Source organism: Ochlerotatus camptorhynchus, unplaced genomic scaffold (assembly GCF_037179485.1).
Source record: "Ochlerotatus camptorhynchus isolate MF236.1 unplaced genomic scaffold, CSIRO-AGI_Acam_v1.1 ptg000325l, whole genome shotgun sequence".
NCBI lineage: Eukaryota > Metazoa > Arthropoda > Insecta > Diptera > Culicidae > Ochlerotatus > Ochlerotatus camptorhynchus.
In genome coordinates, this window is record NW_027040813.1 from 903,499 (window position 1) to 919,024 (window position 15,526).

The window sequence follows — 15,526 nt, forward strand, 5'->3', positions numbered from 1 at the left end:
TGCTTTTGAAACAGTCTTGTTCCGTCTAAGAATGTTTGTTACTCGGGTCAGTTGGTGGACGGTTGATCGACCTTTTCGAAAACCAAACTGTTCCTCGAGTAAGATGTTGTTTTCTTCCGCATATGTTAGAAGCCGGCTGTAAACTGCCTTTTCGAACAGCTTGGATAACCCTGAGAGAAGCCTGATGGGTCGGTAACTTGAAGGAGAGGAAGGATCCTTCCCAGGTTTCCGGATGGGAATGATTTTGGCTAACTAAGTCGGAGGCACTGATTGAAAATCAGTGCCAGATGGTTGTAGAATCTGGAATTCAAGTGCTTGAGCTCCATATTCAGGATGTTGTCGAAACCTGAGGCCTTCATGTTTTTGGAAGTTTTGATATAAGCCAACAGTTCGTCAGCTGTGATCTCGGATTCCTCTGGAAAAATGTTAGGAAGCTGGTGGAGATTCGTTACATTTTCAGCAACCTCAGCTTCGTGAGGGCTGGTGATGTTTTGTCCGAGATTGTGGGAGTTGACGAAATGTTGACCTATCGCGGCAGCCTTCTTTTCAGGTGTTATCAGGAACGTCGGGACAATTCAGTGGAACCAGCGGTGGAATAGATCTCGGTTTAGTTTTGAGGACTTTTGCATAATCTGGGAGGGGACGGATGTTATTGGAAAAATTCTCATTTCTGAGTTCCACCATTTTGGCTTTGATAAGTTTGGTTAGACGGTTGAAATGGGTCTTCAAGGTAAGCAGTCCAGTTCTCTGGTACTGCCTGCGCATGGCGTTACGGAGTCTGATTAGGCTTTTAGTATTCTGTTCAACGTTCAGAGAATTACTCACCCGTCTGGAAGCTGGCACGTGTTGTTCGCGGGCTCGGGATACCGCCTCCTCGACGGCGCGGCGCACAGAGATCTATCGATGTCATCAGTCGTCTCTAGGAGGGCACCGAAACCAATGGCTTCGTCGACGACTTGTTGGAACCGATCCCAGCATACCCGATGGTAATTCCGACGGGAAGCATGAAATCAATTAACGGAGGAGCCCCTCTCGGCCAGCACCGGAAAGTGGTCCGAGCTTAACTCTTGGTGGGCTACTGGTTGGGAGATGTTCTCCATATTGCTGCTCCATCACCGACATCTTGATGGAGTGCACGCCGAACCGGCTCAACCGGGTGGGAGCGTCCGGCGCCAGGATGGTGTACTGGGCCTCTTGCAGGTCGTCGTTTAGGATGGTGCCGTCCTGATTCCGCCTTTGGTTGCTTTCCACGGCGTCGTGTTATCTTGATAATATCCCTCCGCAGGTCTGCCGCGGATCGATCCCATGGGGTTGGTTTGTTTCGGGCTGATGATGGTGACGGGGCCGACGGGTGTGGATACTTCCACTCCCAATGCTTCAATCATTTTCAGCTGAAAACTGGGTAGCAGCCGGCAGCAGATGTTCTGCCTAGTAGCGATGGCCACTCCAACACCCCCAGAACTTGATTCGGTTTCAGGTGAGTTTCGGTGATGATGGCGATGTCGATGCTATGTTCGTTGAGGAAGCCAACTAACTCGTTAATTTTGCTCTTGAGCGAGCAAGCGTTCCAGGTTGCGATTTTGATGAGCTCACGGTCCATAACTGAGCATAAAGGTAGCCACAGCTTGGAGCTGATCGGATTTGTTCTTGATGGTGTTGGCAATGTCGTGCATCTTGAGGAAGATGATTATTAGTTCCGTTGCGGTGAACCACGAACCATCGTTGATTTCTGGCTGCGGTAGGGACGGTCCATTCTGACGCCAGTTTAGCCCAGGGGCTGTGGAGCAGCAGTCGTCTTTTGACGTCTCTTGGCCACCGCAGCAGTAGCAGCGGCACAAGCAGCAGCCAATCGTTGATTGAGTGGGAAGCACTGTAATCGGTCGTCGTGGTACCGGTGATAAGTTCTGGTCATTAGATTCCGGAACTTTCTTGCGGCCGGGCTGGTTTCTCGTCGATGCTTTCTTCCGGATCTCGATGTACTCGGTGCGCTTCGGGCAGGCCTTGCTTGTAGCTTTGTGAGCAGCACCGCAGTTGGCGCAAATGGGATCGGCTTCATCGAGTCTGTCGCTGGCATCGGTTTGATGTTGCTTCCCACATTTGGTGCAGTGGCTGGCCATATGGCAATTCTTCGTTCCTTGTCCGAACAGCAGGCAGTTCGAGCATTGGGTGACTCCGCGGCTAACTGGCTTGTACCGCTCCCACTTCACCATGATGTTGAACAGGACGCGGATGCCCTGTAGGTCCTTCAGACTTGTTGAGTTCTTCACAAGGTGGACCAGGTATAGCTGGTCACGGTACTTGACGGCCTTGTTGTGGCGGGCCATCTTGTGAATTTGGACCGGCTTCAGTCCATTACTGATACCAGCTCTTTCAAGAGGACGCTTGTGTCCATGTCGTATAGTCCTCGTAGGACCACCTTGAGCGGTTTAACAGCCTCGATGGCGTGGGAGAAGTACTCCACCTGTGCTTGGTCCAGCATGGTCTGAACCGCGTTGTAATGGTTCAACGCAGGAACCATCAATTTGTATCCTTTCGTGCACAGCTGGATGGTGCACCGGACGCCCTTCGTGATGTAGAAGTTTATTTTTTCCCGCAGTCCGGGAGGGAAGCCTTTCACGTAGAAGGGTGGTATTCTGTCCTTTTTCGGCGGTCCTGTTGTTACCGTCATCGGCTCTGCACCGTCTTTCAGAACGGAAAACCGCACTGTCACTATTGTCTTCAGGCCTAGACCGTTTACCGAGATTGCCGGCATTCGCGCCACCACACGATTTTTTTTACCCATAGCTGGGTCAGCAAGAGCGTCACTACTCAACGCTAGACTAAACGAAATAACGCAATCAAACGAACGAAGCGAGACTCAACAGTCTGGCAGCGAATGACCGAGCAGTCAAACTTTCTACGTTTCGCATATAGATTAACATTCTATGCCCCTCCTTTTTTTCTGTGTCTGGTTGTTTTTCATTGGTTTGAGGTGTATGTATTGAGCTGCTAGGAATGCTACGACGTCCACGTTGCATCGAGCAAGTCCGAGGTTGAGCCGTCCAACGTGCAACGCTGAATGATTATGCGGCTTCGGCTTTTGTCGTTAGGGATCAACTTTCTGATGGCTGTGTTAGAGGTGAGCACCATGCAGTAGAAGAAAATGTATGAGAAATTTGAATATTTTTTATATTTCTTCATTGTTAACTAATTGAATATTTAACAATTATAATGTGTGACATAGGGGAAATGGATGTAATGTCGGCCTAAATGCCCCTAATTTGGGCCCAAACATAAATTCAGCAATCGACTAAATTTTCAATAGCGACCAAAAATATCCATTAGTACCGTCCCAATGACGCGTTCATCTAGATAAAAAAATTTAAATAGCGGATTTTTAGCGATTGGCCCAATCTTTGATCCATAGGCCATTAGAGCTACCACATAAATCTTAAAACACTGGTGAATCGATCGACATACAAATCATCAAAATCCATTGATTATTGGCCAAGTTATTAGCATTCAAAGTCTAGCCAATTTTCGTTGCATTTCCCTGAATTGACACCCTTCCCGAAAGACGTAGTCCTGCGTCAAAATATTTCGATTGCGCAGTTGTCGAGAAGGTACATACACATTTAATTTTGATAAGAGTTCTACAGAATCAGTAGGATGCGAAACGATATCGTTTACAAATGAGACCATTGCTAATTCACAACGCTGTTTTAATGTTTGAATGTTGATGAGCATGCACCGTGCTTCATAAGATGGAAGAGGTAATCTTGTCCAACCTAATTTATGAAGTGCAAATAATAAGAATTGCTTTTGTACCGATTCTATACGTTCTTCACACGTTATTGAATAAGTTGACCAAACTATGCTGCAATATTCCAGTATTGACCAAACATAGACAATATACAGCGTTTTTATTGAGCAATTTGAGAATGATGCGGATCGTCTTTAATCAATGATCGAATATCTGCTATCGAACAGCGAATAACAGTCATTTTCCATTTCAGGACCACTTCAAATTCACCATCCTGAACTCGGTCATCGTGTCCCGGCCGATCAATCTGGTCGAGCTGGTCAACAGTGAAGCCCGGGTGATGCTCCTGTACTGCACCAAGGACGAAGCGGTCGACATCCTGAAGGCCGCTGAGGACCTGAACATCGTAGGCGAGAATTACGTCTGGGTAGTGACGCAGAGTGTCATCGAGAACATGCAGGCCCCGTCCCAGTTCCCGATGGGCATGCTGGGTGTTCACTTCGACACATCGTCCAGTGCACTGCTGAACGAGATCTCCAACGCCATACGGGTGTACGCGTACGGGGTCGAGTACTATCTGGGCGATCCGAAGAACATTGGACGGGGTTTGGATACGCATCAGTTGTCGTGCGAAGATGAAGGTAGAGGCCGCTGGGATAATGGGGAGTTGTTCTTCAAGTACTTGCGGAATGTTTCGCTGGAAGGTGAGCCGAACAGGCCTAACATTGAGTTTACGGCGGATGGGGACTTGAAGTGGGCAGAACTGAAGATTATGAACCTGCGGCCGAGTGTCAACAGTAAGGGGCTGGTGTGGGAAGAGATTGGAATGTGGAAATCGTGGCAACCGCAGAAGCTCGATATTAGGGATATTGCATGGCCGGGAAATTCGCATACGCCACCGCAGGGCGTGCCGGAGAAGTTCCATCTGAAGATAACGTTTTTGGAGGAAGCACCGTACATTAATCTATCGCCGGCAGATCCGGTGAGTGGAAAGTGTCTGATGGACCGGGGAGTGCTGTGTCGGGTGGCGGCGGATCACGAAATGACGGACATTGATATGGGCCAGGCGCACAAGAACGGGTCCTTCTACCAGTGTTGCAGTGGTTTCTGTATCGATTTGTTGGAGAAGTTTGCAGAGGAATTAGGATTCACGTACGAGCTTGTAAGGGTGGAAGACGGCAAGTGGGGAACGTTGGAGAACGGTAAATGGAACGGATTGATTCACGAGCTGGTGAACCGAAAGACCGACATGGTGTTGACTTCGCTGATGATCAACGCGGAAAGAGAAGCGGTGGTGGATTTCAGTGAGCCTTTCATGGAGACGGGAATTGCGATTGTGGTGGCGAAGAGGACTGGAATCATTTCGCCAACGGCGTTCCTGGAGCCATTCGATACGGCATCGTGGATGTTGGTGGGGATCTTTGCCATCCAGGCAGCAACGTTTATGATCTTTCTGTTTGAATGGCTTTCGCCGAGTGGATACGATATGAAAACGGTGCTGCAGAATGCGAACAATACTCCGTATCGGTTTTCACTGTTTCGGACGTACTGGTTGGTGTGGGCAGTGCTGTTCCAGGCTGCTGTACACGTGGATTCACCACGTGGCTTCACGTCTCGCTTTATGACCAATGTGTGGGCTATGTTCGCTGTAGTGTTTCTTGCTATCTACACTGCCAACCTTGCGGCGTTCATGATAACCAGGGAGGAATTTCACGAGTTTACTGGTCTGGATGATAACCGTTTGTCGCAGCCGTTTTCGCACAAACCGACCATCAAGTTCGGGACGATTCCTTGGAGCCACACGGACTCGACCATTTCCAAGTACTTCAAGGAGATGCACTACTACATGATGCAGTACAACAAGACCAGTGTAGCGGATGGGGTGGCAGCTGTTCTGAACGGGCAGATGGATGCTTTCATCTACGATGGAACGGTGTTGGACTACCTGGTCCAACAGGATGAAGACTGTCGGTTGCTCACCGTAGGCCAGTGGTACGCTATGACCGGTTATGGCCTGGCGTTCAGCCGCAATTCTAAATACGTCCAAATGTTCAACAAACGGCTACTGGAGTTTCGTGCAAATGGAGACCTGGAGCGACTTCGCCGGTACTGGATGACTGGAACGTGTCGTCCTGGGAAACAGGAACACAAATCATCGGATCCGCTCGCCTTGGAACAGTTCTTGTCGGCGTTCCTGTTACTGATGGCCGGAATTCTGCTTGCCGCTTTGCTCCTGCTACTGGAACACCTTTACTTCAAGTACTTCCGCAAACGGCTTGCGAAAAAGGACCACGGTGGATGCTGTGCTCTGATTTCACTGTCCATGGGCAAATCTCTGACCTTCCGGGGAGCCGTCTTCGAAGCAACAGAAATCCTTCGACGGCACCGCTGCAGTGATCCGATCTGCGATACGCACCTGTGGAAGGTGAAACACGAACTGGACATGAGCCAGCTGAGGAACACCCAGCTGGAGAAGGCACTGGACGCACACGGAATTAAGCCACCGCAGCTACGGATTGCATCGACGAACGACATCGTCGGAGCGGCCCGGCGGGAAAATATGCACCAGCGGCCGAATGTTCTCGGCAATCTGAGTCTGGGTGGCAGTGCACAGGATTTATACCGCTGGACGTACACAACGGAGATTGCCGAAATGGAAACGGTTCTGTAAGAGACGGCGGCGTCGGCGGCGACCATTGATACCAAGAAATGCGGAATTGTGTGGCAAGAAGAACGAATTCAGCCACCCGGAAGTGAGTGTACCAAGTAAATACTAAACTACCAATAACGATTACTAACTTCTACTAAACTGCAACTACTAACTCATCTGAGAAGAAACCCACCCCGGCCAATGTGAAGTCAAATAATGTGAACAACAGTCAGATTGTGCAACACAATAGAGTTTACAACACACATACACACAACCCATATTAGATGCGTGTACGTGGGCATATATCCAAACTCAGTCAATCAGTTCACCGCAGATGAAACCAATACCGCCGCAGTAGACACGAGCTAGATTAGGGGGGAATGGGAAGCGGACAGGAAATAATCAAATTCGGACCGGAAGAGAAGCTGATGGTTAGCTAGTGGCACAGGGATAGGGGAATGGCAAGAGAAGAGGAACTTGGTTTTGATTGATTATGTTTGAGTTGAGCATCCGGATGCAATTGAACAAGGCAAGCATCGTGGAAAGGGTAAAGGTTTTTTTTTTGGTTTGGTTGGTTTAGAATTGGATTCACGACCGTCTGGTTTTCTAGCAGGTAGGGTAACCATTGGAACATAAAGGTGAACATTAAGCATGTAATTTCCAGAGCGAGTGAGATTTATGGAATCGTTATGCAAAAAATTCAGTGAACTACTGCGAAGTTCCGTGAATATTTACCAAAATTTCCCAAATAGTTCTACAAAATGATCTGAAAATATTTGAGCTTGCTTGAAGTTTTGAAAATTTCTTTCTGAAGATCTACGATCTCTCTTGTGAATTTTTCTGAATTTCTGCAAATTTCTTTTAATTTCAGTAAAATTTTCTTTTTGTAGTTCTGTTCTCAAGATCTACCCTGAAGCTCAACAAATTTATCAGTAGATCTCCAAATCTCTCTGAAGCTCTAAAAAAATCTTAGGCTCTGAACCATTTGGTGGATTTTTTTTTAACTTTTGGTTAAAATTTGACAGATGGAAAGCTATCCGAGCGTGTTTATTTCTGACAGACAAGAAGTTAAATTTTGACAACCTTGGCTCGAAAACCGGTCGATCGACAGCACGGGGATTTTCGAACATAGAAAATAACTTTCGAAATGTCACTTTTAACCACGAGTTAAATTTAACTCGGCAAATGGTTCACAGTCTTAGGCCGTTCGCAATGCTGTTGTATTTTATAAGGACTGTTTCAATTTGAAACTAGAACAGAAACGCACCTCTCGCAATGCTGAGTTGCAGTTTCATTATTCGAGCACTATTTTGCACCAGATTTGCAACTGCTCGACTATTCTGTTTTATTTCTGAGCGAGTTTGAAACACGAATGGAACTCTGTTTCAAATTTCTTTGGATGTGTTGAAGATGTTTCGAAGAGCTCCACAAAAAAAAAAACGGAGAACTTCATAGAGAACAGTAAAGTTTATGGAACTTGATGATTACAAACATGTTTTAGAACTGTGCGTTGCGCTGATCGTGTTGCAGTTTTATTTTTGACAGTTTCAAATTATAGAATTGACGAGTAGCTTGAAACAATTTTGAAACTCAGCATTGCGAACGGCCTTAGTAGGCTCTCGGACCTACTGTCTGGCATGCTTATTCTTATATGAAACATACTTCGTATTGTATAAACACTGAGTTGTTGACGGTCAAACACACTGGAAAATAAAAATCAGCCAAATTATACACATTGAATAGTGAAATTAGTTTACCTTGCTGCTAGATGTCATCAAGACACAAATCAAATCCTTGAAATTTTAGAAGAAAAAGATCAATATTTTCATTTCACTTACGGCTATTTCGCTGAATGAGTCCACAAACCTTTTACGTTCGACTAAATCAAACGTCAAATCTAATCATCATGTCGAAAAAGTGTGAACGCTTTCGAACATTGCATCCGACAAAATTATCGAGCAGTCCGCTCGAATCAGACCAACAAATCAGACAGTCTAAACGTACCTTTAGTCGCGTTCCTCAGTTTGTTGTAGACGAACCGACAGCCCTGGATGCGCATAATGTCCAAGTTGATGTCCCGTTCTTGGGTGTTGTACACGCACAGGACCAACCACATCGCGTCCGTTCTGCACTCCAGAGTACCGTTTGGGGAGTCTTGCTTCTGACAGTCCTTGGCTTTCTCGATTTCTCTCGGGTCCAGGTTGGTTTGCCAGTTCACAGGAATCTTAGCGTTCATTGGCGTTGATGGCACCGTCGAAATATTTTCTTGAAGAAAAAATAGACAGTTTCTAATGTAAATTTTCGGTGTAGTGAAAGAATGTCCGCCATGTTTCACGCACAGTCTGACGTTTGCTTATGGATTTTCTCATAGCAGTAAAGAGCTACAGAATCGCCGTCAACGCCAATTGACCACTTTGTCAAGCAGTTCTGGCGTGACTTTCTACCAGCGATTTCACAAAACTGGACCAACTAATTTCTATTTTTTTGTGAAACGTACAAATGTTGGCTACTTTTCTCGAGGTTCTAGAAGAAAAAATCTTAAAATAATGTTCCATTTCAAAGTTCGAGTGGTAGTAAACGTCATTTTATCTGCTCGAATGAAGTTTCAGATACAAGAAGAAGACACAACCGCAGCTGTCATATATTCGAAACACTGACACAAAAACATACTAATAAATGATCGTGCTCTCTGCGCTCCACGCCTTCTTGTGCCAACCGGATCAGTAGCGAACACCAACTTTACCGGGTTGTTGTCCGGCATTATTGCAACATGCCCTGCCCACCGCATCCTTCCGGCTTTGGCCACCTTCTGGATGCTGGGTTCGCCGTAGAGTGCAGCGAGCTCGTGGTTCATTCTTCGTCGCCACTCACCGTTCTCCTGCACACCGCCGAAGATCGTTCTTAGCACACGTCGCTCGAAAACTCCGAGTGCTTGCAGGTCCTCCTCGAGCATAGTCCATGTCTCGTGTCCATAGAGGACCACCGGTCTTATTAGCGTTCTGTACATGGTACATTTGGTGCGGGGGTGAATCTTTTTTGACCGTAGTTTCTTCTGGAGCCCGTAGTAGGCACGACTTCCACTGATGATGCGCCTTCGTATTTCACGACTCACATTGTCATTAAGGATCCACGGTAAACGAATTCCTCCGCTACCTCGAAAGTATCCCCGTCTATCGTGACATTACTTCCTAGACGAATCCTGTCATGTTCGTTTCCGCCTACTAGCATGTACTTTGTTTTTGACGCACTCACCACCAGTCCGACCTTTGCTGCTTCGTGTTTCAGGCGGGTGTATAGTTCTGCCACCGTTCCAAATGTTCTTGCGATAATGTCCATGTCGTCCGCAAAGCACACAAATCGACCGGATTTCGTGAAAATCGTACCCTGGCTTGTTGAGCCCGGTTCCTCGCATTACACCTTCTAGAGCGATGTTGAAGAGTAGGCAGGAGCATCCGTCACCTTGTCGCAGTCCCCGGCGAGATTGGAATGAACTGGATAGTTCACCCGAAACCCTTACGCAGTTTTGCACCAAATGGTCGCATTTCTTGTGAATGGGGCAGATTACCCCCTCCTTCCACTCCTCAGGTAGCTGTTCTGTTTCCCAGATCCTGACTATCATCCGGTGCAGGCTTACTTACCTTACCAATCAGGCTAAGGCCTTGTTGTCCTCTGCTGTCCTAAGAAGTCGTTTCCACTCTACTCGATCCATGGCCACAGTTCGCCAGCCTCGTAGTCTGCGAAGGGTCCGCAGGTCACCTTCTACTTGGTCGATCCACCTTGCCCGTTGCGCGCCTCTTCTTCTTGTTCCTGTTGGGTCGCTTTCTAGAACCATTTTCACTGGGTCGTCGTGCGGCATTCTTACGACGTGCCCAGCCCACCGTAGTCCCCCAATTTTTGCAATGTATACGATGGATGGTTCTCCCAGCAGCTGATGCAATTCGTGGTTCATTCACCTCCTCACGTTCCGTCATCCATCTGCACTCCACCGTAGATGGTGCGCAACACCTTCCGTTCGAAAACACCAAGGGCGCGTTGGTCCTCCACGAGCATAGTCCATGTCTCGTGGCCGTAAAGGACCCCCGGTCTAATCAGCGTCTTGTAGAGAGTCAACCTCGTGCGGCGGCGAATTTTATTCCTCCGGAGTCCAAAGTAAGCACGATTCCCTGCCATAATGCGTCTTTGAATTTCTCTGCTGGCGGTCACCAGTGAGCCTAAATACAGGCAGGTGGCCAACTTTTCTGGGCCCATCTTGATGAGTTTGGCTGCGATACCATCCTTACCAGCTGCTTTGTTGTTTTTGAGCTGCTGAATGGCATCCTTAACTTCCCTCAGCGTGGGAGTTGGGTCAGTTCCGTCCTCTGCTGCACTGACGTAGTCGTTTCCTCCATTGCGCTGGTCTCCCGTGCCTACGTTCTCATCGCCATTCAGGTGCGCCTCGAAGTGCTGCTTCCACCTTTCAATCACCTCACGTCCGTCCGTCAAGAGGCTCCCGTCCTTATCCTTGCACATTTCGGCTCGTGGCACGAAGTCGTTGCGGGATGCGTTGAGCTTCTGGTAGAACTTCCGTGTTTCTTGGGAACGGCACAGCAGTTCCATTTCCTCGCACTCCGCTTCTTCCTGGCGGCGTTTTTTCTCCCGAAAGATGCGGGTCTGCTGTTTCCGCTTCTGTTTATACCGTTCCACGTTCTGTCGGGTTCCATGCTGCAGCATTACCGCCCGCTCTGCGTTCTTCTCCTCCAAAATCGCTCTGCACTCCTCGTCGAACCATTCATTTCGTCCACTTCTTTCCACGTACCCGATGATGCTCTCGGCTGCGTCGGTGATGGCTGCTTATACTGTACTCCAGCAGTCCTCTAGAGGGGGCACATCGAGCTCGCCCACCTCTGGCAACGCTGCCTCGAGATTCTGCGCGTATGCTAAGGCGACATCCGGTTGCTTCAGTCGCTCTAGGTTGTACCGTGGCGGGCGTCGGTACCGTACATTGTTGATGACGGAAAGTTTTGGGCGCAGTTTGACCATCAACGGGTAGTGGTCAGAGTCGATGTTAGCGCCACGATAGGTCCTGACGTCGATAATGTCCGAGAAGTGCCGTCCATCAATCAAAACGTGTCGAAATTCTACTACTACACTATGTTTGTTTTGATTCGCTATGAAAGTTTGACAGATAAAAATGAGGGGTTAGTGGATTTTCCTATGTTTCGAGGGGTGAATCGATAAGCTTGGGACCGAAGATAGTACCAGAGCTGAGCCAAAAAGTTGAGCACGTTATTTCAGGACCTTCTAGTCTTAGAGTTACCTCTATGGTTATAATCTGCACGGGGTACAAGGGCTGATGATGCATTATCGATATATTTTCCAAAATTAAAGAACCCAATTTTTCGTGACACGGGAAAACGAAAAAGTACTGCATAGTAGCAAAAACTTTAAGTCTTATTTGCCGCAACAAAGTTTTTTTTTAAAAACCTTTAGATGACCACTTCTGTGCATCAAAACTTTCAAAATGGTAAAGTCTCAACTGCCTGCGAAAATGTTCAATTTGAGGCTTCCTTGCCGAATGTCCTAGGGTCGATTGCTTCGCTAAGGTCAGCTAAAACCAAGGGTAAGTCACTCAGCACATTGTGCCAAAATTAGATTCGGCACAGCTTGCGATCTCTTAGGCATTGGATTGTTGTAAATAAAATGGAAGCACTGCTGGACAGCTGTCATTGAAGTTGTTCACAACATAACGTGCTGTTTGACTGTATATTCAGGAACAACCTCTTATTGAATATACCAGAGGAATTTAGGCCAGCAGTTCAGATCCAGATCTAAACACGAAATGTGGGCTCAAAAGAAAGAGGCCGTTAATCAGACCCCATTAGCAACCTTAGTTCAAATAATGCTGCAACTCACACAAAACAAACTACGGAAGTCTATTCATCATCCTCTATAGTCGTTCTACAACAATGTTCCCCACCGGTTCCAACTCTTTCTGGACGCTGATAGACCGTTGCTTTTCACGTCACGAAAGGCTAGGATTCTGGTCTGCCTTGAGGGCATTATAAAACCCTAAAACACAGGGCTTTTATTGTCCTATGAACACAAAACACCAAAATTTCGCATACTCGACACTTCCCGCGTCATCCCCAATTCGATTTATCCTTGCGATTTCAAATCAAAACATTCAAGGTATCAGAAATACCGGGTTGCTGGGATGGGTATTTTACAAACAATTGCAGCTTGCTCTATGACCGGCACAATAGGCACACTGACAAAAAAGATGACCCAAGAGTGGTGTGCGGAGTGACCTACTCCTTGGCTAAAACATATGTTTTGAAACTTCCCAGTTCATTCATCATGGTATTAAAACTCTACCCATTTTTCCATCAAAAATAACTGATCATAAAGGCACAAACGCAATGTGGACGGAAGCGGAACGGAAACGGAAAGTTTGACAGTTGTCACAAATGACATCAAAATGCCTAACCGAAGTCGATTTGGTTCTAACTAGTTTTCAATCCGACAAGTAGGCTTACTCAGATCGGGCTTTTCCGCTGCCGCTGCCGTTCCGCTTCCGCTGTCATTGCGCTTGGGCCTTAACTATCCAACCGATGCTCAACAAGTTAATCAAACGAAATCAAATTCTTCGCACCACCATCCCCACTGCCATCATCTCAAACAAACAAGATAAAACATACAGAGAAGGTCCTATTCCTTCACTGATTTACACAGGAAACCCCAAACTGTCCAAAATGAATGCATATGAAAGAAGGCAACACGCTAGTAGGGAAACCAGAAAGCCAAGAAAACCAATGACAAGAAGGATAAACGTTGTTATATTTATTTACCAGTTTTACTATTTACCGTTATTGTAACGAGGAAAACAAAGTTTATTATTATACTATTATACGTAGAAAATATTCGAGTGACATACCGCCAAAATGAGAGAGATTCAATTATACACAACCACTCAATTTTTAAACAAAACAAACGAACCACGCATTTAAAAGCGAGCGAAAAACAAAACAAAACAGATGTCCCATCGGCAAGAGACTTAACTCTCATCAAGTATTTACTTTCCATTTGCCGAATTTAATACAAGATTTATTTTTGTACGAGTCGTTTTGACAACACCCCACACCCACAAATACAAATGTCATATTTTTACCACAGCAAACCATGACGTTTAGATAGATTGCTACACAATACACCGCAGCTCACTTTGTTCGTAAAGTACATTTTTTAAATCCAAAAAAAGCTATATAAGTCACCATGACAACTAAGTTCGAAGACAAGCCAGCGAAGAATAAGAAAAGAAAGGAAAACGAACAGGTGGAAATGGGAGGCAAAGTTTACTATCGATGAGAAAATAATACTTTGACGTTTTACGCTTATTACATATATAGAGAGACTAACATAGAGTTGGAGGAAATCTGAAGAAGCAAAGGCATACAACCACACAGTTTCAGACATAGATGCGGGAGCAGCCAGTTCACAATGCGAGCAAACTCCAAAACAAGCAAACACATAGAGAGGCAAATTCAGAAGCATTATTAAGATTTAACGTTTAAACCTTGAACTAAACAAGAAGAAGAAGAAAAAAAAACATTGCATTGTAATTTACTAAAACTAAAGAAAACCGAAAACACACACACACACACACAAAGGAAGTACTAAACTGATATAATTGAGTGGTTTTTAATAAGATTAAAAATGGAAATAAACAGTTAACTTTATAGAAAACGTATAAATAATTGAGCAAAAAAAAAAATCGACGAAACACTAATCTGGATTGCGTTCAAGCATTTTGAAGATTTCAATAAACGTACACAGGTTATGTTTAGCAAACCAAGGATGAAAACTCCTAACTGTAGCGACGAAGGTGCAAGTGAGGAACATTTAATTATTACAAAAAAGGCCTAATAATTACAGAGAAGAGAGGATGTAAGCCAAAGAACATTTTTTTAACCAAAAAAAAAAAACTAAACAAATAAGAAACAAATAAAACAAAAACACAAGACGAATTGACACAAGACTTCGACAACCCGAAACGGAACGATATTGGGGAAATGGAAAACTAGGAAAACGGTGCAACTGAAATCAAAAACAAACAAAAGAAAAAATCAAGACCTGAATGAATCTGATGTGTAGACGGAAGAGGTAGTACTCTAGCCCAAATGAAAAAAAAAGAAGAAAGAAAAACTTTATGGGAGGATTTTCCTTATCGAAAAACATTTGTTTCCTGAGTGTTGTGCACTGAACAGTTACGTTACTATAAATAGCGAATTGGGTTAACATTTTCTTTAGCTAGTTATTGCGCGAAAACCGACACTACTTGAAGGTTTGCTTTTGGTCGGGTGTGAATGTGAAAGCGGTATAGTGTGCGAGAGACAGTGGATTATCAAAGTGTCATACGTATATATTGTTGTTACAGAGTGTAGATATTCAGTAAATAGAGCATAAAACGGATAAGGAGAAACAGTGGCTAACTATTGTTTGTTGACTAAAACAAACTGTTTGATGCAGCAAAGCTGCTCAGAGAGCAAAACTCGGTAGCATAGGAAAGAAGGTTAACATGTAACACAAGACAAAAGAAAGTAAACAGCAAGAATTGTAGTGTTTTCAAGTCACAATCACACAAGCATAGGATTCACATTCACGTAGCCGTGTATTCACATCTACATACAATAACATTTACACGAGCAAATCAAACACAAGGAGCGGAGGCGAAGATGCACACAAACACACACACACAAACGCATTTAATTAACAGCTTCGGTTTCATCGGTGTGTTCATGTAGCGCGATGAGGGACGGACGATGCCAACAACCAACAAACACTACGCAACAAGGGACAAACAATACAATCTCTGTTGTTTACTGTAGGTTGAGCGTGTTTATATCCCCAAACCAACAATAAGACTATATTTTAATTAAATTAAGGGACCGTCGTCAACGGCAGTTACTTTAAAGCTAGGTGGTATTTTAAATCATTTCTTTAGATAAATCAAATCTATCGCGGGTTTCTCCCATATGACATACTGCGTTTGCTGTTGATTTTTTTCTTGGAGGTAAATTTGAAGCTCAAGCTGAAGTTTTCTCACATGGTAACCGCAAAATACCCAATAATGACTAAAGTAAGCATTTTCGAGTAAG

At 45.4% G+C, this 15,526-nt stretch overlaps 1 protein-coding gene across 1 annotated transcript in view; it reads left to right on the top strand.

Annotated features, from left to right (window-relative positions):
• Window positions 1-6,428, top strand: part of Nmdar2 (NMDA receptor 2) — a 38,065-nt gene extending 31,637 nt beyond the window's left edge. The window contains exon 4 of the mRNA XM_065230003.1: window positions 3,996-6,428. Coding sequence (XP_065086075.1) covers window positions 3,996-6,413 — 2,418 coding nt within the window. The 3' untranslated portion in view covers window positions 6,414-6,428. The remainder of the gene's footprint in view (window positions 1-3,995) is intronic.
• Window positions 6,429-15,526: the final 9,098 nt, after the last annotated feature.